This window comes from Lactuca virosa, chromosome 1 (assembly GCF_052849685.1).
Source record: "Lactuca virosa cultivar CGN04683 chromosome 1, Lactuca_virosa_CGN04683_v6, whole genome shotgun sequence".
NCBI lineage: Eukaryota > Viridiplantae > Streptophyta > Magnoliopsida > Asterales > Asteraceae > Lactuca > Lactuca virosa.
The window spans coordinates 105,028,548-105,050,699 of record NC_136426.1 but is presented as its reverse complement, the minus strand read 5'-3'; the positions used below and the strand labels follow the sequence as shown (position 1 = coordinate 105,050,699).

General features: G+C 37.7%; 2 protein-coding genes across 2 annotated transcripts; one reads left to right on the top strand and one right to left on the bottom strand.

Moving 5' to 3' along the window:
* Nucleotides 1–11,712: 11,712 nt before the first annotated feature.
* Nucleotides 11,713–15,344, top strand: DGD1 (UDP-Glycosyltransferase superfamily protein). The gene is made up of 7 exons (XM_079075585.1): nt 11,713–12,516; nt 12,885–12,917; nt 13,039–13,126; nt 13,212–13,687; nt 13,788–14,054; nt 14,139–14,470; nt 14,561–15,344. The coding sequence occupies exons 1-7, from the start codon at nt 11,851–11,853 to the stop codon at nt 15,075–15,077; spliced, it is 2,379 nt and encodes a 792-aa protein (XP_078931711.1). The 5' UTR covers nt 11,713–11,850; the 3' UTR covers nt 15,078–15,344.
* A 1,975-nt stretch (nt 15,345–17,319) lies between these two features.
* LOC145155219 (E3 ubiquitin-protein ligase PUB23-like) lies at nt 17,320–18,887 on the bottom strand. Its single transcript, XM_079075584.1, has one exon. The coding sequence runs from the start codon at nt 18,801–18,803 to the stop codon at nt 17,565–17,567; it is 1,239 nt and encodes a 412-aa protein (XP_078931710.1). The 5' UTR covers nt 18,804–18,887; the 3' UTR covers nt 17,320–17,564.
* Nucleotides 18,888–22,152: the final 3,265 nt, after the last annotated feature.

Genomic DNA, 22,152 nt, shown 5'->3' with positions numbered 1-22,152 from the left:
TTAATTGGGTATTGTTTGATGTTGACTGTTCGGGAATCTGTCAACCAGCAAGGGGAGTCTTATTTGCGAGGCTACAACAGTGCCAGGTGAGTCTTCTCTCCATACCAATGGGTCTAAGGCACCAAGGCCGGCCCATGTTATGTTATGTGGTACACTAGTTGTAGTAGGGATATGTGGTATGATAGATAGTTGTATGCTAAATGGTATGCTAGTGATTATATGCTATGTGATATGCTAAATGTCTTTGTGATACTTGCATGGAAGACCCCGAGGGGAGCCCGTGGCAATTGGATGCATGTGGGGTAGCCCATGGCATTCCTAGGTAAAGACCATGTGGGGTAGCCCATGACACTATGGTATAAGACCCTGGAGGGAACCTACGACATCCTTACATGTTATGTTAGTATTATGTGTAGATATTTCTGTGATATATGACATGTTATGTGATTATGTGTGTTATTGCATGGAAGACCCCGGGGGAGCCCGTGGCAATTGGATGTAAGACCATGTGGGGTAGCCCATGGCATTCCTAGGTGAAGACCACGTGGGGCAGCCCATGGCACGCTGTATGTAAGACCATGTGGGGTAGCCCATTACATTCCTAGGTTTATGTATGCATGGATTTTGTGATATAGGTAGCTTTTATAGCTAACATGATATGTGATATGTGGATTTTGTGTGTGGTATGCTCTGGGAAACTCACTAAGCTTCGTGCTTACAGCTTTGTTTATTGTTTCAGGTATCATCGATTTGGAAAAGAAGGGCTCGGATTGATTGCAGTGCACACACCTATGATTTCCGCAATGATTGATTTTGGGATGAACTCTGATAAATGTTTTACTTAATGATGACTTGAGGTGTTTGAAATAAATGGTATCAATGTTTTAGCTATATTAAAAATAAAAATTTTACCCTTGATTTTTGGGTCATTACAAGTTGGTATCAGAGCCTTGGTTTGAGGGATTCAGACATACTTTCGGGTGAGTCTGAACTCAAACTGAGGATCTGTAAAGTTTTCAAAAGGAAAATGTTTTTAAGTAAAGAATTTCTAAGACAAGAAAGGGTGTGGTGCATGCAATCAGCCGAGCTCAAGTAAGTTTCCCATACCCATATATGTTACCTATTATGAGTTGATTTATGAATCTGAGAATCACATGCTAGTTAGGGCTAGGGGAGATGCCTTTATATGCTGTATGAGCTGGTAGACTTACATGCTAGGGTTGAGTAGTAAACAATAGATTGGCCTGATATGTGATGCTTGTAGCCTTGGGAATATTTGATGCCATGCTAGAATGAGAATGATTATTGGTATTAGTAACTGCTACATGTATGCTTTTAAAATTGTACACGGTTAGGATCTTATAGCCTTAGAATAATAGATTTGGCCTTATTTCCTATTCCTTGTTTGGTTGTGGTCCTAGGGTAGAGTCTATTATTCGACAGTCTATTAGATCCTGTTTTATGTATAATTTGCATGCATAAGGCAGTCGACAGTGAGGATGGATGGATGTGGATAGCGCGAGTTGCGATATGTGGGCTGAATATTTATGGCAGTTCTTTGGGTCGGAGTGCGTCTGCACGAATGTTGCTTGCTTTGTGCTTTGTGGAACTCTTAAGTGATGGGAGTCAGCTACTAAGTGGATGTGACGATATCTAGGAGGTAGATGACTGGCATCGTGGGGAGTTCCTCAGTAGCTGATGGCAGGGCGAGGTTGGGAACCTAGGAAAGCCCAGGATATGCTCCAGTGAGTTAGTGGAGCGGTTCAGTGAGGTTGGGAGCTTAGGGGGAGCCTAGTAGGTGCTTCGGTGGATATTGTGTTGCTGTTTGGCGGATATTTGGTGCATCAGTGGGATAGGTGACTTAGAGGATCCGGGAGGATTGCTGAGGAAAGTATGGATAGGTGTGGAAGGTAGTATGGGCCCGTACTACTGAAAGCACAGGATCCATACTCGAATCAGTGAGGGCCTTGGAGAATCTAAGAAGCTGATAGGAAGGGGAATTCTTGGTTATGTTTGATAGTGGGGATAGCTTCTGTGCCAGATGAGGATGAGCACACATGAGGGAGGACCAGGGTTTGGTCCCAGCTCCGGAGGTGAGCCAGATAGCGAGAGGATTGTCAGGAGTTTGAGTTCGCCTTGGATCTCTTGTATCAGACGGCAAGGATTAATTGTATGATCCATTGCACTTTCGGGATTAGACACTACGTCGTAGGGGTAGTTTGTAGCCCGGTTTAGGGTAGAGATTGCTTCAGCTACTGCAGATCGGCCGTAGACGATTGAGCTGGTGAGTGGGCCAGGGTGCGAGACCCTGAATGGTATGAATTCTAGAGCGCTAGAGCAGGGATTGATTGGAGCACATTGAGCTGAGGGGACCAGATCAGGTACATACGTTGGAGGGTCTCAGGAAGAGACCCAAGAGTTGGGTAAGCTTTTGAGAGGCCAGGAGGGCAGGATTCAATGCAGTTCTTGTGGGAAACTGCACGAGGGTTTTTGTTTCAAGGGTTTTAGTAAGCGTATATCGGGATTTTTCTCCATGCTGGTGTTTGGGGTTATATCTTTAAACATTGTCTTATGCTGTTTGCATACCGTAAGTTACGGGGTGGTTAGTGAAAAGTTGTTTCCCTCTTTGCTGGTTTGGAGTGTTCAATGTTATCTGGGTCTAGGGTCGAGATCGGTTCAGGGACATGATGCGGAAGGCCTACGGACAGGATTGGTGACTCAGCCATTATGCTCGAGTCGGCTTTTGGAAGCGCCAGGGGAAGTGGTTTACTGTTGAGGCCTTGGCCTGGACATCGGTTATTTGGACTTTAAGATATATGTGGGGCATCATTTCAAGGTGTCTGAGATTATTAGCCTTGCTGGGACTCGGGAAGTGTTTGCCTGATCTTTAGGAGTTGCGTGGTCCTTGGAGGGTTGGGCCGTAATAGAACACTCGCACGGACAAGAAGCAGGTTGTCAGCAGTTGGTTATTAACGAGTAAGAAGGACCGGGAATCCTTCAAATCTCATGTATTGCGAAGACTTAGTCGAATCTAAGTGGGGGCGAATCGTGCAGGTATTCAGGACAGGGACAGGTACGAGACCGGGATGGACTTCTCGAGGAAAAAGGCGGCCCAATTGGCTATTGGGTTAAGGGTTATGCGAGTTTGGAGTTCGGTAAAACTCCCCAGCGTGTGAATCGCGTCTTCATGGGGGCTTGATAGCAGAATCTGGGGAGGCAGGTCGGAACTCCAGTTATGAATAGAGTTCAGTTCCGGTGTTCGGTCGAGTGCGTATTTGACCCTGTATGCGTTTGAATCAATAGATTAGGAGTAAGGTATTGGACTACGGTTATGTTAGGATGAGGGTGTTGTAAGACTGTAGGGGAGCCGTAGCATTCACTAATGGTCAGTTGGTATGGAAGTGTTGTAAGACTACGGGGGGAGCCATAACATTTACTAGTGGCCAGGTAGTATGGGAAGTGTTGTAAGTCTGTGGGTGTAGCCGTAGCATTCACAAGGTTAGCAGTTAATGCTAGAGTGATGAAAGTCTGTGGGTGTAGCCACAACATTCACTAGGCTGATAGATAGCATGAGTACGTTGTTAGGACGCAGAAGGAACAATAGTACCCACCAGTCGGGTGTAGCAGGGAGGATATAGAAATCCACGAATTGGGTTTCAGAAATTCCCAGATGGATTAGATCTGTTTGAGACAACAATAAGCCTGTAGAATCGTCCCTACAGTTATGAGAGCACGGAAGTAATGGACTGGGTAAGGTCATTTGGTATATTAGGCTACCATTGGTCGGGTAGCAATCACCTTTAGCCTTGGATGCAGTAATGTCAGGATTCGACGCATGAACCCGATTAGTTGGATCAGGAGGTTGTTAGAGCCATAGTGGCATGATAACTAGTTCCAGGTAAGGATTTCGTTCAGAAGTCGTGTAGAGCGACTGTGTATGAGTCTTTTGGCTCCGTAGCCGAGTTGGAACCCGGTAATTCAGATGACTGAGGGATGAATTGGGACCAGGAAGGTCTCGATAGAATTTGGAAAGCAGCTATGTAACAGCATACTGCTTCAGGTAGTTCAGTGTTCAAGCAGTTTCAGTGTTTGGGCAGTGTTAGCATTTGTGCTTTAGGTTGCGAGTACGGACATAATTGCTAGATGATTTGGGGAGTGACAAGTCACTCACAGCGGGAGTATCTGATCCTTGGCCAAGTATAAGTTCTCTGCAAGGATAATTGAGTCTCTGACCCTGTTTTATAGTGGGAACCTCGAGTTATCAGAAGTTGAGTAGTCAGTTGAGGGATAAGCAGGCTGGTTCCATCGACAATGATTCAGTATGAGTGGTCTGTCAGGGATCCAGACCATCTCGAGACAACAGATTTCAGATGGAGTAGATGTGATATTGTTGTAGGGAATTCGTTCATCTTTAGGTTTTAGAACCCTGCTAGAGTGGGTTATGGTTGCCTTGAAAAGGCTGGTCACAGTTATCCTCGGAAGGCTAGGGTGTGCCCAGGATTGTGACCATGTTGCCTAAGTTGTCGGGCGTGTAAGGGATGGTAAGGAATGATTTCGAGGACAAAATCTAATTTAAGTGGGGGAGAGTTGTAACATTCTGTTTAATTAATAAATAAATAGATGAAATTTGATGAACGAATAGTCGCAATAAATTCATATTATTTAGGGGATTCTTGGTTTTGGGAAGCCAGATGTTATAAATCGAATCATTCGGGGGTTAAAAAGTAATTTTGGCATGTTGTTTGAAAAGATTATGGAGGCTAAAGGGCTATTTGGTAAGTATTAGACTTATTATGTAAGGATTTTTGGAAGCAGGGGCTGATTGGTAACATTTCAGACTAGTTTTGTAAAGATTTTGGAAGATGGGGGGGGGGGGGGCTGTTTAGTAAAATTCAGATTTATTTTTTAAAGGATTCAAGGGGCAGGGTTTAAACGGTAATTTGCAGACTTATATTGAAATGATTTCTGGTTGGAGGGACCAGTTCTGCCATTATGGCAATATGTTTGTGTGACCGGATATATATATATATATATATATATATATATATATATATATATATATATATATATATATATATATATATATATATATATATATATATATATTACAACACCCTAAACCTAAGGAAAAAGGTTAGCCGCCATCCTCCCGTTTGCGGGCCGCAAGCCTCACGACCCCCCACCACCAGTCATGTTTCCTCGCCTGTTGAAGTCGGAGTGCAAGTCACCAGCCATCGAGAAGCACCGGATCATCCGACGTCGTTGTTGTTCCAACATACCGACGAAGAGAGACGCCAAGGAAGCGTCCCGACTGTCATTGATGTCGTTTGCGGTCGTGTATCCTCACAGCCTCCCCGCCGTAATCAACCTCTCCTTCCTTTTCTGTGCGTCGTCAGCCACACCACCGGTACCGCCAATTGAGATGCCGCCTCCGAGGTGAACCGCCGTCTTGCGCTGCTGCTGTGATTATTATTTTCGGGGTGGATTGCCACCGTTATCCCACCGTAAACGCCCCTCCGTTCCCGTTCACGGCTGGACTCGTTCACGACTAGAAGTGTTTGTGGTGGTTATGTTCGATCGTGGTGTAAGTATGAGGCTGCTGGATCGACGCTTGGCCGGAAACCCGAATTAAAGACCCAACTGCCACCACCGGCCACCACCAGGTGGTTATATGTGTGTGTGTGTGTGTCATTTTGGGACTAAAGTCTTGTAAAATGTAATAGAAAATGGAATAATGAAAGAAAGGAACCCTAACCACCACCATGAGGTGGTGGCTGCTGCCTCCTGCCGCCACCAGCCGCCGTGTCAGGTGGCGGTGTGCTTGCATGATTGTGTTTGATTCGTTTGGATGTTGAAACCCTAATGAGCTTAAGGATTTGGCTTTGGGCCTATTGGGCTAAGATGGGTTGGAAACCCTAATTAGGGTTTGGAAAACCCTAATGTCATGAAACCCTAATTTGGGACTTATCGGGACCGCATCGAGATTATTTAATGAATTTAAAATATTAATTAATAATCATTGGTAAATGAACTTAAGGCAATAATGGACTTAACGGATCAAGTCCTTAATGGGTTAAGTAGGAACACTTAACCCTAATCGATATTTTATGTGAGAAACCCTAAATTGGATTTGGGTTCTTATTGGGCCAATTGGGAACATGTTATGGACTAAAGAAATCATTAGGCCTTAGGATAGGACCCATTAGAGAAGCTTGGGCCCAATTTGGAAAGTTAGGCCATAAGTGGGCCATAATTGGGCCTTGAGGACTATTAGCTATTGGACCATCAGAATGCCAATCATTTGGACTGGAATAAGTGGTTGGGCCTTAAGATAAGCCTATATAGAGGTTTGGGCCCAATTTGGAAAATTGGGCCATGTGTTGGGCTTTGGTCCATGGTTTGGCTTTTGGGCTTTGAATTGGGCCTTGAATTGAATAAAGTTGAGTTAGGGTAAAGTAGTCTTTTACCCCAAGTATAGAGTTGTGGTTATGTGTTGGAACCCAATTATTAATTGGGTATTGTTTGATGTTGACAGTTCGGGAATCTGTCAACCATGTGGGGTAGCCCATGACATTCCTAGGTTTATGTATGCATGGCTTATGTGATATAGGTAGCTTTTATAGCTAACAGGATATATGATATGTGGATTGTGTGTGTGGTATGCTCTGGGAAACTCACTAAGCTTCGTGCTTACAGTTTTGTTTATGGTTTCAGGTATCATCGATTTGGAAAAGAAGGGCTCGGATTGATCGCAGTGCACACACCTATGATTTCCGCAATGATTGATTTTGGGATGAACTCTGATAAATGTTTTACTTAATGATGACTTGAGGTGTTTAAAATAAATTGTATCAATGTTTTAGCTATATTAAAAATAAAATTTTTACCCTTGATTTTTGGGTCGTTACACGAGCTTAACCGCTCATCCATAATCTTCAGAATGCCCTCTTTAATCGTACCAAAGATCACACGCTTATTAATATATAAGTTATATGAAACGGGTATTGCAAGTGGAGGCTGAAAAATGATGAACTATAGGGTTAATGGTCTTTAAATACTCCAGAAAAAAAAACCTAAAAACGCACAACCCACTGGTTCGGAGGCACCCTGCGCTCCTTAAAGGGCTCTCCGTGCTTCTCAGATAAAATTATGGATGTTCAGTTTTCAACGAATTATTCAAACAATCATAAGTTGTTCGTTCTAACTCCGTTTTCAGTGATCTTTATATGCACACGAATGTATTGACATGCCCCAGAGTTCTATCTAATTACATTTAACTTAAATCATTCAAAACTTAATTTATTAATTAATACAAAAAGTCTAGAATATTACTTTTTTTGCATTCCACCATTTGGCTCCAAAATAGAATTCAAGAGCTTAAATCACCTAACCAACATTATCAACATCTAATAAGGTTTAAACTTTATTTTCTTGAAGCCCAAGACCTTTACACGACCAAATTACGTCCGCTATCCCGAAATTAGAAAATCCAGAAACTAGGTGTGGCAGTCCATTGTTATAGCCACCACAAACTACCATGACCATGACCGATCACGAACCACTGGAGTGGCGTTCACGGACCATGGTCATTGCCACGTAAACCACAAATCCCTCCGTTGAAAGTACTCCGAATGGCCATAGATCTATAAAATAAAATTTTATAAAAATGAATATTTTACATATTAATAGATTTTTTCAATAAAATTAAAATGAAAGATTAATAATGGATAATAACTTCTGAGGGTAACGAACTTTCAATTTTGTTCACATTTAATTATTTTTCTTTTTGTATATATATCCGGTCACAATGATATTTTTTAACACAAATTAAATTCACTAGTAAATTATGTACGTAAAAAAAAAAAGTAAAAACTCGTTACCAATCATAAGTCATTTTCCCAGGTTCATCTATTTTACTAAGGTCTTTTTTTTTTAATTTTAATTTTTAAGATGCTTCATGTTAAGCAAATGTAACATTTTTATGAACCTGGTTTCACATCATAGCCGTGAAACATTTAAGAATCATGTCGACTTTGCATGTCTTCACAAGGACAACAAAGCCTTCAATACGGAATGTTCTCTTTGTTATTATGTATGTGTCATCGTTTTAGTGTTTGTTAGTTTTAGGTAACTCGACATGATATACATTATCTGCAACAATTTATTTTTTTCTTTGTTGTCCATGTATGCATAAAACTTTAGTTCCTGGATTGAAACTCTTTGTCCTTTATGTACTTTTTCCATTGAAATTTAGTGGCTACAAAATTTTGACCAAACAATACACAAATACACTAGTTATGCCATGATCCCACCATTGTTTGTCACTAGCAAATCTCAGCTTCACATTTTATAAGTGTTGTCATGTTCCAAAGCCGTGTGTTCATTTCTTAATGATGGTGTATACAAATGTTGTCGACAATTGGCTAATAATCCAAATGTAAATATAAAGGTTATAGTATAAAAATAATGGAATAATTTTGTAAAATTTTATAGGTGTAATTTAAAAAGTTATTATAATTTGAGTTAGTTAAAAATTACAAATTGCACCACATAATAAGGTTTAACAAATTTATAACATGCAAACTGCTCCATAAAAATTTAAATAATGTTATGTAATATGATTTGGTGCGGTATCAATACAATATAATAAATGTCGTACTAAATAGTGTCTTGATGAACCGGTTTTATTATAATAAAATACGTGAATCTCCGCATATTACATGAATATATAATTATATAGTTAAAATAATAATTATTAACAAATTATTACTTAAAATAAATATAATTTCTTAAAAATAATTAATAAACACAACAATTAATTAAAATAAAAACACTTCACTACTTAAAAAAAGATACATAAAAAAATCAAGATTTAAAAAAAAAACCTAAAAAAACCAAGATTAATAAAACTAAACTTAGATTTAAAGAAAAAAAACCTAGAAAACATAATTAAAAATTACATAATATCCGAATTTGAAAAAAATACGTCACTCAGAATCATCATCCTCGACTTCATCATCGTTATCCAAATCTCCGTCCGAGTCCTCAACGAACATATCTGAATCTTCATCTGATTCATCAAAAAAATCATCTCGCCAATACTCTATCTGGAGTTGTATGTGAGCCCTATAAACGTGCTCCACCAAATCCGCACAAAGGGAGTGATGAATGTCGCGATCATGTACTTCTCTTCTATTTATCCTATACTCGTGCGTACCAACGACTACTCCTTCCACGTTTGACAAAAATTCGTTTTCGTTGTATCGACATATTGCTTTTCCTTCATCTTCTAGAATCATACGGAGTATTATGTAATATGATGCACACATACATTATGTGTTGCAACATTTTCACTTCATATGACCGTTCCCCTACTTGTAGTACTTGCCAACGCATCTTGAATACACCAAATGTTCGCTCCACGTCCTTCCTAGCTGACTCTTGTGCTTCCTTAAACTTTTTTCTTTTTTCGTCGTTCGAACATATGAACGTTTTCACAAAAACAGACAAGGGAGGATATATCCTGTCAGTAAGATAGTACCCGAGCTTATATGCTACCCCATTTGCTTCAAACATTACATCGCATGACTTTCCAAGATAGATGTCGTTGAATACCAACGACTGGTCTAGAACATTGATATCATTGTTTGCACCAGCTGGGCCAAAGAATGCATGTCATATCAAAAGATCATGTGACACGATTGCTTCTAGAACAATCGCTGACTCTTCATGGTCGCCTCACATGTATTGACCACGCTATGCGTTGGGGCACATCGCCCAATACCAGTGCATGCAATTGATACTACCTAGCATTCCCGGGAACCCATGCTTACTTTCATGCACTGTGTACAATTGGTGGACATCGTTGATTTTTGGTTTGCACAAATATTGTTGCCTGTAAAACCAAAGTAATAGATTTCGAGAAATTGTACGCACTTTCCCGTGTGGTACGCTCAGACATCCTCAAATATTCATCCCATTTGTCTGCACCCATGCCGTATGCTAACTGACGAATTACGATTGTGCATTTTTGATTTGGAGAGAAACCTTTTCTGCGTCTAGCATCCCGCTTCCACTGGAAATATGGAAAAACGGCATTCCAAATCGCCAACAATACGTAAAAATAACTCCTTCCCCATCCGGAACCGCCGTCAAAACTTTTCAGCGTAGACGTCGTCATTTGCAAAATAGTATTCTATAAGACGATTGTGTCCGACTTTTCGATTTCTCCGCAACTAAGGGTTTCTTGTTTGAGATCGTGGACGTGAACTTTGACATTGTCAGTTTCGAAAATACGTCATAGTTTTTGCCATGACGGGATCGACAAATAATGTCTCTTCTTGAACTGTCGAATTAGAGGACGAAGAAGACGACATTGTGTTTTAGCGGGTTTATTGAGAGAATATGTAGAAATAAGTGTGAAAATTAAGTTAAGTTGGGTTGATATTCATAGGGTGATGAATGATCTATTATTATTATTATTTTTTTAAAAATTAAATGTTTATAGATGTTGAAGTTAGAAATAAAAAAAAAATCAGAAAAAAAATTGGCCAATAAGGTGAAGAAAGAGGAGGCGAGATAGCCTCCCCCTCGGACCGACCCCACACCACCCAAACCGTGGTGGCGGTGTAGTGTTCCGGCTGCAATTCCCCTTCACGTACCCTCTTTCTGTTCCGCTCCGTATAGTTTTAAGTCTATTATAAGTCAAACTGTAATATTATATTATAACTTCTTTTCGAAATAAAAACTTTATATTTTCTTGATTTTATACGATTTGCAATATTTTTCTTATCTCATCAAACCTATCATCAACCCCTTTTCTGAATTTTAAAGTTTATATGAGATATCACAAAAGAAAATTGTTTGATAAGAAAAGTACATTTAGAATTGCCGACATAGAACCCGGTCACGTTTTAAAATGTATCATCATATACAACATGAGTGTTAGGTTTGCTTTTGATAATCACGAGGCTTTAGTTTATATAATACGTTACATTTTGGTTTATTTTTCTGTTAAGGATCTAGTCATTACTAAATTCTATGGATTTTATCATACTAAAAAACAAAACAGAGGTTGAAAATAAAATATGTAAAATATTTAAATAGCCAAGCACATGTCCTTACAATATTTTAAGGAGTGTCTAAATTTTGACTACATTATAATAAAACTTTATTATAAACATTATTTACAACAATTAAATTATCAGCAAACTTTATTAAGAAGTGTCTAAACTTTATTTACAATAATTAAGTTATCAGCAAACTTTATTAAGGAGTGTCTAAACTTTATTATAAACTTTATGATCACACTTAAGAAAACATTTTTTAATATTATACATATGCACATTGATAAATATTTGATAGCAAATTAAAACACCTTTATGTAAATGACTAATTATTCATTTGGTTGAAAATATTTATCTATACAAAATTAACCCTCAAATTTATTGGATGGATAGCAATTTACTCATTATTTTATTTCACATTTTTTTGGAGGATATGCCAAGAATCTTCCGGCAAAGTCGAGAAAATAGAGACTAACCAAAGAACCTATAGAAACTAAACGTATTTCCACGTAATTATCGATTTCATCCTAGGGTCCCACCAAAGAACCTATAGAGACTAACCACGTCAGCAAGAAAATCCTATATCCACATGGGACGCCACGTGTCAGCAACAAAGTTGGGCTTAAACCCAACAAGAAGATACCGGAACGAAACAAATTCTCATCAACCGTTAATTTCTCAGCCAACCCTTTTTCCCAAACACACACAACACGACACACGAAACACGGCTTAATCGGTACACCTGCAAACCTCTCATCGGAATCTCCATCGACTTATTGATAAGATGATAAACTTCAGGCCGTCGGAGACTCGAACCTCCACGACGAGTTCATCCGTGACTGCGGAGAAAGCGTTTTCGTTCATATCGAAGGGATGGAGAGAAGTGAAAGATTCGACTGAAGCGGATCTCCAGTTGATGAAAGACAGAGCGACGTCGTTCAAGAACCTTGCGTCTTCGCTTGATCGGGAGTTTGAGAATTTTCTTACTTCTGCGTCAAGATCGACGTTTCCGGTAGCTGCTATCGCGAATTCTTCGTCTCCGACTCCGGCGGAGATTGATTTCGTGAAAAATTTGCAGCCGAAGCTTTCTGAGTTCCGTCGAGCGTACTCTTCACCGGATTTTAGTAAGAAAGTTCTGGAAAAGTGGAGCCCTAGAGCTAAGATTAGGATCGATTTGTCGGCGATAAAGAATGCTATAGTATCGGAGGTGGAGGAAATTGATGAGAGAGAGAGGTATAGAAGGAGGTCGAGGACGAGGGTTGGGGATTTTAGCTGGGAGTGGAAAGGAGAAGGGATTGGGGACGCCGAGGAAGGGCAGCTTTCTCGAAATTGGGAGCCGATTAGGGCATTGAAAACGCGGTTACGGGAATTGGAACAGAAGAGTTCGTCTTCAGAGATTATCGAAAGCCTCAAGAACAGTGAACTAGTCGAGAAAGTTAAATCTACTCTGGTAAGTTTCCCAACTTTTTTCCATAGAAGCAACATGTATGCTAAAATTGCCAGAATGTTTTGCTGTTATCAGTTTCGTATTCTTTTCTCGTCACAAAAAAGGCCACAACGAATTATATATCAGAACTTGAAATTAATCTAAAAATGAAAACACTCAATATCAAAGAGTTTAGGTCATCACTCAACTTTGCTGAAAGATGTAATGTCAGTTATTTAGGGATCTCTCTATGAACACACCTGAATACATGCTTTAAAGTACTTTATTCTTGACTTATTGAAGCTTTAAACTCCTTAGGATTCATCTCTGTTGAATTCAACCCCTTTTCTTGTTATGCCTTTTCTTACATGCTTTTTCCATTCTTCTTGCAGAAAGCAATCTGTAAGGAACCAGAGTACTCAAAGGTATGGATCTACATCTATTAAATTCTCCCCTTGTATCATTCAGCTTAATATCACTCTATTTTTTCCATTAATTGAAAATTTTTATGCTAAATATTCTGTTCATTTCACTTCGATCTCCCAGGAAGTCCCACCTTTAGATTTCCAAGAACTTCTGGCATGTCTAGTTAGACAATCCGGGCCATTTCTAGATCACCTTGGTGTCAAAAAAGGTAATCAAACTCAAAATTTTCCAATAATCTAGTTAACTTTTCCCAAAATAACACTAATAATCAAGTTATAACATATGTGCAACAGATATATCTGACAAGATAGTTGAAAGCCTATGCAACAAAAAGAAAAACCAACTTTCATTGAGGTCATTTCCCACAGGAGAATCATCCATTCTTGAAGGCGATAACATAAACGATGAACTCGATTTAAGAATAGCAAGTGTGCTTCAAAGTACAGGTCATCATTACGATGGTGGGCCATGGGATGATGTCAGCAAACGAGATGGAAAAAGACACGTAGCCATTGTTACAACTGCTAGTCTCCCATGGATGACAGGAACAGCTGTCAATCCCTTATTTCGTGCAGCATTCTTAGCAAAATCCCAAAAACAAAGTGTCACACTTTTAGTCCCTTGGCTCACCCAAACAGATCAAGAATTAGTCTACCCAAATAATATTACATTCACCTCCCCTGAAGAACAAGAAGTTTACATTCGCAACTGGCTCAAAGAAAGAGTAGGCTTCAATGCCGATTTCAAAATCTCATTCTACCCCGGAAAGGTACATTTTTGGTCCCTGACTATATCTGATGTATTCAGTTTTGGTCCCAAAAAGTTTTCTGTTCGTTATCTGAGGTTTTTGTAATGTTTTTTTTTTACAGTTTCAAAAAGAAAGGCGAAGTATAATCCCAGCTGGCGATACTTCAAAATTCATTTCATCAAAAGATGCTGACATTGCAATCCTTGAAGAACCAGAACATTTAAACTGGTATCACCATGGTAAAAGATGGACTGATAAATTCAATCATGTTGTTGGAGTTGTTCACACAAATTATTTAGAATACATTAAACGCGAAAAAAATGGCGCCCTACAATCCTTTTTTGTCAAACACATAAACAATTGGGTCACACGTGCCTATTGTGACAAGGTACACAGTCTTTTAATTCCATTTTCTTCAACATTATTCATCTTCAAACACCTAATTTATATCTTTTTTTTTGTGTTTTTTAAGGTTCTTCGGCTTTCGGCTGCAACTCAAGATTTACCTAAGTCAGTTGTTTGCAATGTTCATGGAGTGAATCCAAAGTTTTTGGAAATCGGGGAGAGAATGTCGGCTGAAAAATTCTCGAAGGGGGCGTATTTTTTGGGGAAAATGGTTTGGGCTAAAGGATACAGGGAGTTGATAGATTTGTTATCCAAACAGAAGAATGATCTTAATGGGTTTAAAATTGATGTTTATGGAAATGGTGAAGATGCTAATGAAGTACAAATCGCTGCAAAAAAATTAGAATTAAATGTCGATTTTATGAAAGGTCGTGACCATGCTGACGATTCTCTTCACAGGTAACATAACTTTTTTTTTTAAATTATCAATTTACTTTAAAAACATAAAAATGATAACATGAAAACTTTTTTTTTTTTTTTTTGTTGCAGTTATAAAATCTTTGTAAACCCGAGTGTGAGCGATGTCCTCTGCACAGCAACAGCTGAAGCACTAGCGATGGGTAAATTTGTAATTTGTGCAGACCACCCTTCGAATGAATTCTTCAGATCATTTCCCAACTGTTTAACCTACAAAACTCCTGAGGAATTTGTGAATAAAATTCGGGAAGCAATGTGTAGTGAGCCACACCCGTTGACACCAGAACAGAGATACAATCTTTCATGGGAAGCAGCTACACAAAGATTCATGGAGTTTTCAGATCTTGACAAGATTCTGAATAATAATAATTTGGAAATGGAAGGTGGTGTTAGAAAGTCAAAATCAGTTCCCAATTTGACTTCTGTGGTGGATGGAGGGTTGGCTTTTGCGCATTATTGTTTGACTGGGAATGAGTTTTTGAGGCGGTGTACGGGTGCGGTTCCTGGGACACGGGATTATAGTATGCAACATTGTAAAGATCTTCGGTTGTTGGCCCCACATGTGGAGAATCCTATTTATGGTTGGTAAATAGATGGAAAATAAAATTGGATATTAGGGTTTGTTTATATATTGGTTGATATTTGATAATGCCTAACCACACTTTACTTTGTTGCTAGTTAGTGTAGTTGGATATTAGGGTTTATATATTGGTTGATTCTGTCCGTATAGCGTTGGTGAACACATTAGGTTTTTGTTTGTTTACGTGATTGGAATTTGTCATTTGTGTGCTATTATAGATTTGTTTTGTAATTATTGGTATGTATATTAGATGAATGTTATTTACTTTTTGGATCACTAATCTCACGACAACGTCTGTTAAGATAAAATGATTTTGCAACTCGTAATATAAGTTACAATTGGTCAAGTTTCTGAATTGTTGGTCATTTTCACTTTTTGTCTGAAGAGGTTATCAAAATGTTAAGTACAACCAAAAAGATGTGGTTATTTTAGTGGATATCACTAACTTTTGAAAGCCATATAATTGTAAGTCTTATAATTTGCTCTTATGTATTAACTTAGTGAAGCTCAAGGTGTGTTATGACAAAAGTTAAATAAACAAAAGATTCGATCATGCATTCTCAGATGAAATGGTCACATTGTTCTTGTACATTTTACAGCTGTATAATCATTTTTTTTTGTTAATACTAAAAAATTAAAAATCACATCAATTATATAGTTACCATGAATATTAATTAATTTGACTAATGTAAAAACCAAAATTCGTTATTAATTTATTATATTTAGTTATAAAAAACCCATCCAACGATTTTAGAAATTGCCAGAAAGATGTCTTTCAACTAGATGTTAAATGTTGAGTGTTCAAGACGTGACGAATATATATATATATATATATATATATATATATATATATATATATATATATATATATATATATATATATATATATATAATGTATGTGAGGAATTTACCGTTCTAAAAAATTATTATAGAGTCAAAGAAGGGTTTGATATGTGTAGTCGTTCCTCTTAAATACTTGTGGTAAGTAGCAATATTTGAAAATTTCATATAATTTCATTAAGTAACGCATGACGTGGCAAACATGGCGGGTTCTAATCTCTGAAGGACAAAATGTAACAGTTTGAAATGTGAAGGAGGCAAATTGGCAAAATATGAAACAACCCACGATTTACGACTAGAAACTAGAAAGGCCTCGAAGCTGTTTTATGGGCCCCGTTAACTCCAACTTTGACTAGAAGATTCGGTGTTTACTGAATAGTGGTCGACGTTGTATATTTTTTTCTATTCTCTTTTCCATGCATTATTTTTACTTTTTTGGCATATTTATTCATACGTGAAACACGTTTCGTCGTTTCGTTTTTTTTTTTCGGTAATTGAATATATAATTATATATAGGCATATCCCAAAAGTAGATTGGATCGATGAAGTATATAACCAATGGGCAATTTGCAAGTATCTAAAATAGGTTAATCGGGTGAGGTCAAGGTGTAAAAGTTATTGTTTCCCTTTCTTTTTTTAGTTTTATAAATAATTTTTATATTTTTACATTAAAGCTATGTTTGGAACATAGCCAAATAGCGGAAAAGTTGGTTGTTAATTGACAAAAAATAAAGTTTGACAAAACTAACTCATAAGCTTGAATATATAAAATAACATAATTGAATATATAAAATAACATAAAAGTACATTTAGGATAATTAGTTCTTCTATAATTAATTAAGAAAATATTTAAAATAATTTAAAAACGTTCATGAAAAATTAGTCTAAATAGTTCTTAAAAAAATAATTTATAAGTTTATTTTTGATTCGGCAAACATAACAATTTAAAAAACTTGAAAAACAAACAAGCTTATACTAGCTGTGACGTGCGCTAAAGTCTAAACATAGTCAAAATATGTTTATAAAATATATTATTAGAATAATAACTTAATTATAGTAGGTTCATGATTTAAAAGATTGTAATTAATAACTTTGATATGGTTTATCATTTTATGTGAGTTGTTATCCATAGACAATCCAAGTTAATCAGTTTAAACATAAACGAGGTTAAGATTTATCCTTTAAAAATTGTATATATAAAAGTTCAATTAGTTAGATTGGTTGGTGATCAAATATTATCCAACTTCCAAGCACCATTTCATTAGCATACGTTTTAATAGACTATGTGGACGATAGTATTTAGTTATTGTTATGATCAAATAATTATATATATTAGTGAAATTGAATGATTATAGTCGAAGTATATATAGATTTCATAAATTAACCTAAAGAGAAAAATTATACATAATCGTATCTAAGTAACATATTACTTACTCATGTTCATGTATAAATCATTTACAAATTGATCAGTAAAAATACCTAAACGGGTATCTAACTTTTACCCTGTATATCTTACGTACAAGAAACCCTAGAACGAAACTTAGATCGACAAATTATGAACCTTGATGATGTTATTCATAACTTTTTAAGATCTAAATTCCTTTTTCTTTTTGGGTTTTCGGAATCATATAATTAAGTTTTCCTTTTTTTTTCCTTCTAAGATGGATATGCAGAAATCAAATCATTAGGTATACAAGAAGATTTCTTCCAAACCCTAGAATGCATCTTTAGAATCTCCTTTGCTTTCTCCTTCATCTTGCATCCACAATCCACTTGCAACACCAAGAAAAGCTTTCCGACCACCCCCAACTGCACCATCTCCTCTAGAACACGGGCGTTGCCGGAAAACATCGCCACCGAGTACAATATTCTCACCGCCCTTTCGCTAGCCACCGACGACACACGGAAGATCTTCTTGGAAACAACCGGTAAACCACCGCCATGTTTCAACAGATCCGCCCTTCCTTCTGCAGACTGACAAAGCTGGTCCAAAACGATCATAATCATCTCGGTGAGTCTCTTTTCTGTAGTATCGAGGAGGGTGTCGATTAACACCGGAACCACCCCTGCCTCCGCCGCTTTTATCCTATTCCGCCCCCATGGACAAACGCTGATGAGTAGCTTCAGTGCTGCTTTCGTGGCTTTTTGCGAGATTTGATCAACCAAGATGTGTACAAGCTCTGTGAAGAACTGAGTGTTTAATGACGTCACCTGTATAGGCTCCGCCACCTCGAACATTGATTTTAGTAGCATGACGGCGTAAGCGCGTGACTCGAAACTGGCGGCGCGTTGCATCACCCGCGTCAACGTTACGACGAAATTTTCTGTCTTTCCGAACAAGGACTTAAGACCCGTTGGTGACAGCTTCAGATGGTAAAGGATTCTTAACGCTTCGTCGGCTTCGGTTGAAACACACCCATCGACGCCGGAAACTTCTCCGGCTCCGGTGGTTAAGATGGATGCTAGGTAATCAGCCGCAGAAACTGATTCCATCAACCGCCTGTTCTTTTCGTTCTCCATAACAATTGTTTTTAACCTTTTCAAGCTCTTCATTTGTAACTGTGGAGACTTTGAATCCTTGAGGAGCTTTACGATTTCGGTTCTGGAGATCGGAAGGCGTGGCGTCGGAAACCTCTCGATGCCGGAAGACGCGTTAATGGTGCACCAAGATTGGATCAACCGGCGAAGGGTGTGATTTGGGGTGAGCTCAATATCAACGACGACTTGTTTGGTTACCGGACAAACGTCATTCTTCTGAGAGAACAACCATTTCTCGATGCTATCACGATCATATGTGATTCCGGTGGAGAGTGTTACAGGGTCTTTCATGATCTCAAGTGAAATTGGGCACAAGAAAAACCGAGGAACTTCAACATCGTTTTCGAGATCGGTCATTGTTGTATCAAGAATTTGAACAAAAACCCAGAAATGATTTGAAGAAAGATTGGAAATTTGAGAGCTTTTTTGGTTATGAATGATGTATCTGGTTTTATTTATATATAGAGGACTTGTGAGGGGAATCAATTTTGTTAAAAGAAAAGTCAAAACACGTTAAAAGTTTGACTTTTCAACCTGCATTTGATTTTGGTCATAAATGCATGTGGGATAAAACCCAAGTGTGCGTGCTGTGTTGATTGTGTACATGGAGTGTCGCAATTAAAAACTTGTGGTACTGGTGCATCGTTACTTGGGTTTTATTATTTTAACACTTTTATTTATTATTTTATTTTATTTCTCAAAAGAAGTAATAAGAGGATTGCATGAGTTATGATTCGGGTTAAAATGAAGTATCCCTATTTGAATTTTTGTCGTCGACGTTTGTTTGTTTGTTTTTTTTTTTTTTCTATTTTGTTTTTAATTTATTATTATTATTATTGTTATTATTATTATTATAAATTTCGCATAAAATTTTAACATTTGGACGATATTATAAATTCGAATAGCTATATAAAATCTGTTTTTAAATATTTTTAATATTTTAATATTAATATTATTATTGTTATTATTAGAGTTTAGGTCACTTAACTTTTGATTTTGTGTTCATTTGGTCACTTAATTATTTTTAAGTTTTAAAAGGTCATCAAACTTTTGACTTTGTGCTCATTTAGCCACTTAACTTTTGGTTTGGTCACTTAACTTTTAGATTTGTGTTCATTTAGTCACCTAACTTTTAAAATTGTGCTCATTTAGTCACTAAACTTTTAAAAAAAAAATAAAAGCTTAGTGACTAAATGAGCACAATTTTAAAAGTTAGGTGACTAAATATGACCAAACCAAAAGTTAAGTGACTAAATGAGTACAAAGCCAAAAGTTTGATAACCTTTTAAAACTTAAAAAGAGTTAAGTGACCAAATGATCACAAAACCAAAAGTTAAGTGACCAAAAATAACCTGAACCATTATTATTATTATTATTATAAATTTCGAACAACATTTTATAAATCGAACATTATAAATTCGAACGGCTATATAAATTCGGAACAAAAGCAAAGTTTGTCTCTATTAGACTTATCCAAGTGGGAGACTGTTTGATTAGGTGTCTAAGCCCATAACTATAATTGATATGTATTTAAATTGATAGTAGCAATGTTCTTTTGGGTTGCCTTCAAACCTGGCAATTGAATAGGATAACTGTTAGAGAGCGAAGAATGATTTATTAATTTATTACTTGGTTAATAAATTAATTTGAAATCAAGATAAATGATTTATTAATGTATTATGGATATAATATATTAATTAGAAATCATATTGTTTAATTAATATTTAATCAGAAATTAATTTGGAATTAATTTTGGGATTAAAGGAATTAATTGAAACTGCAGGAACTAAAGGTGACACTGTTCAATAGTTGAACATTGAGCATTCTAGAACCTCCCTAAAGGGGGGGGGGGGGAACAAATTCTAGGGTGTTCCTAGGGTTTCCTTGGGCTCTAAGAGTGCCTTAGATGCCTTAGGGAGGAAGTTAAGGGTTAGGGTCATCTTGGATACACCTGCCTAATCCAATACCTTCCTAGCACCAATATAAACCCTCTTTGGGTTAAATTTCGGCCAATGCACTCCAAAAGGAACCTAAGGGCCGAAATTCCACTCTACTTCTCTCTCTCTAAGGTATTCATTGGTTGCTAGGTTTGTTTGTGAGCCATTAGAGGCGCGACACTTGTGGCGCTAGCTACCAAAGTTCAAGATCTTCAAGGATTTGAATGTTATTACAATATAACAATCAAGGTATGTACCCTAACCCTAATTATATGTTAATTTCGAAAATTACATGTGCCTCCTAGGGTTTCTAGTTTTTTGTGTTCAATGCTTGTATGTCTAATAGTGAAAACATAGATCCTAAAATTAGGGTTGCATGCACACATATGATTGTTTGCTATGTATGCAACCCATCACAATCAACACGCCCTGTGGGTTATGAGCAACCGTGAAGACTACCTGAAGTCTCACTCATACATAAACAACATAACACAATAATAACAGCTAGACCCAACTGGTCATCAGTCACAGATACAACTATTCTACCACACAGGTAAGAATAAGTGAGGAGACTCACCTGATACTGATGATAGATAAATCTCACACCCGAACTGCCGGAACTAGGCTCCGCCTAATAACACAATAATTAACTCTAATTAATAATTTATGTCCATAACCCAAATAACAAGCCCAAACCCCACAATTATGCTCCTTAAGGGCAAAAGACCATTTTGCCCCTTCCATGGTCCAAAACCCTAAATCTTTGACCAAAAGTCAAAGTCAGCAAAAGTCAACTGTCCAGCGCATACGCTGGGCGTACGCTCCCTACGTGTAGTGTACACGAAGAACAAGGTGAGTCAGGGTCAGGCCTGGCTATGCTGGGCGTAGCCAGAAGTACACTGGACGTACGCTGGCTGATCCAAAAAGTCATTCCACAACGTCTTAATCATTAAGACATGCAATCCAAACATAGATCTGACCTCCATAGAATGTCTTAATCCATAAAGTCCATAATTTTAAACCTTTGCATGGGTGAAATTAGCTTAAACCTCAAAACCCTAACTCAAACCATACTCAAAACCACCACACTCTTACATGGAAAGAAAGTGACCTTCAAGCAAGCATTTTTATGCCTCTAGATTACCTAAAACACATGAAATGACAGCTAATATGCTTTGGAGTGCACCATACTCACAAAGATCCAAGCTTAGAACAAAAAGCTCATAATAACCCATTTAAGAGATCTAGAAAGAAACACACCAAGGTATAAACTTTAGACCTCCAAAAGATGCACAAGGTGAGGTAGTTTCTGGATCCACAAGTTTGCAAGCAACACCACCTTATTCAATAGACTTCTTCTTCAACAATAGAGCACCAAAACTCTATAAAGCTTCAAAATCTTCACACACAACGATGAAAATCGAGATCAGGGTTTGGAAGGTGTGGAGGCTATCTCTAAAAGGTCCAAGGGAGGTATAATGTTGGTTAAATAAGGAGCAAACCCCTAAATTTAAGGTTTAGGAGCTGAGCTAGTACACCCTACGTACCACATGTACGCCCAACTTACTAGCATGAGTCCCGCACTTCCAAGGCTCGATCATGTACGCTGCACGTACCTCACGCACGCCCAACGTACGGGCTCAAATGCAAGGATTTTTGACACAAGAGACCAATAATGAAAACAATACCTAAAAATTGGATGATACATTTGTGCTTATGGTTGTGGATTAAATGTTTTTCAGGTACTTATCGAATTGCGAAGGCGGGAC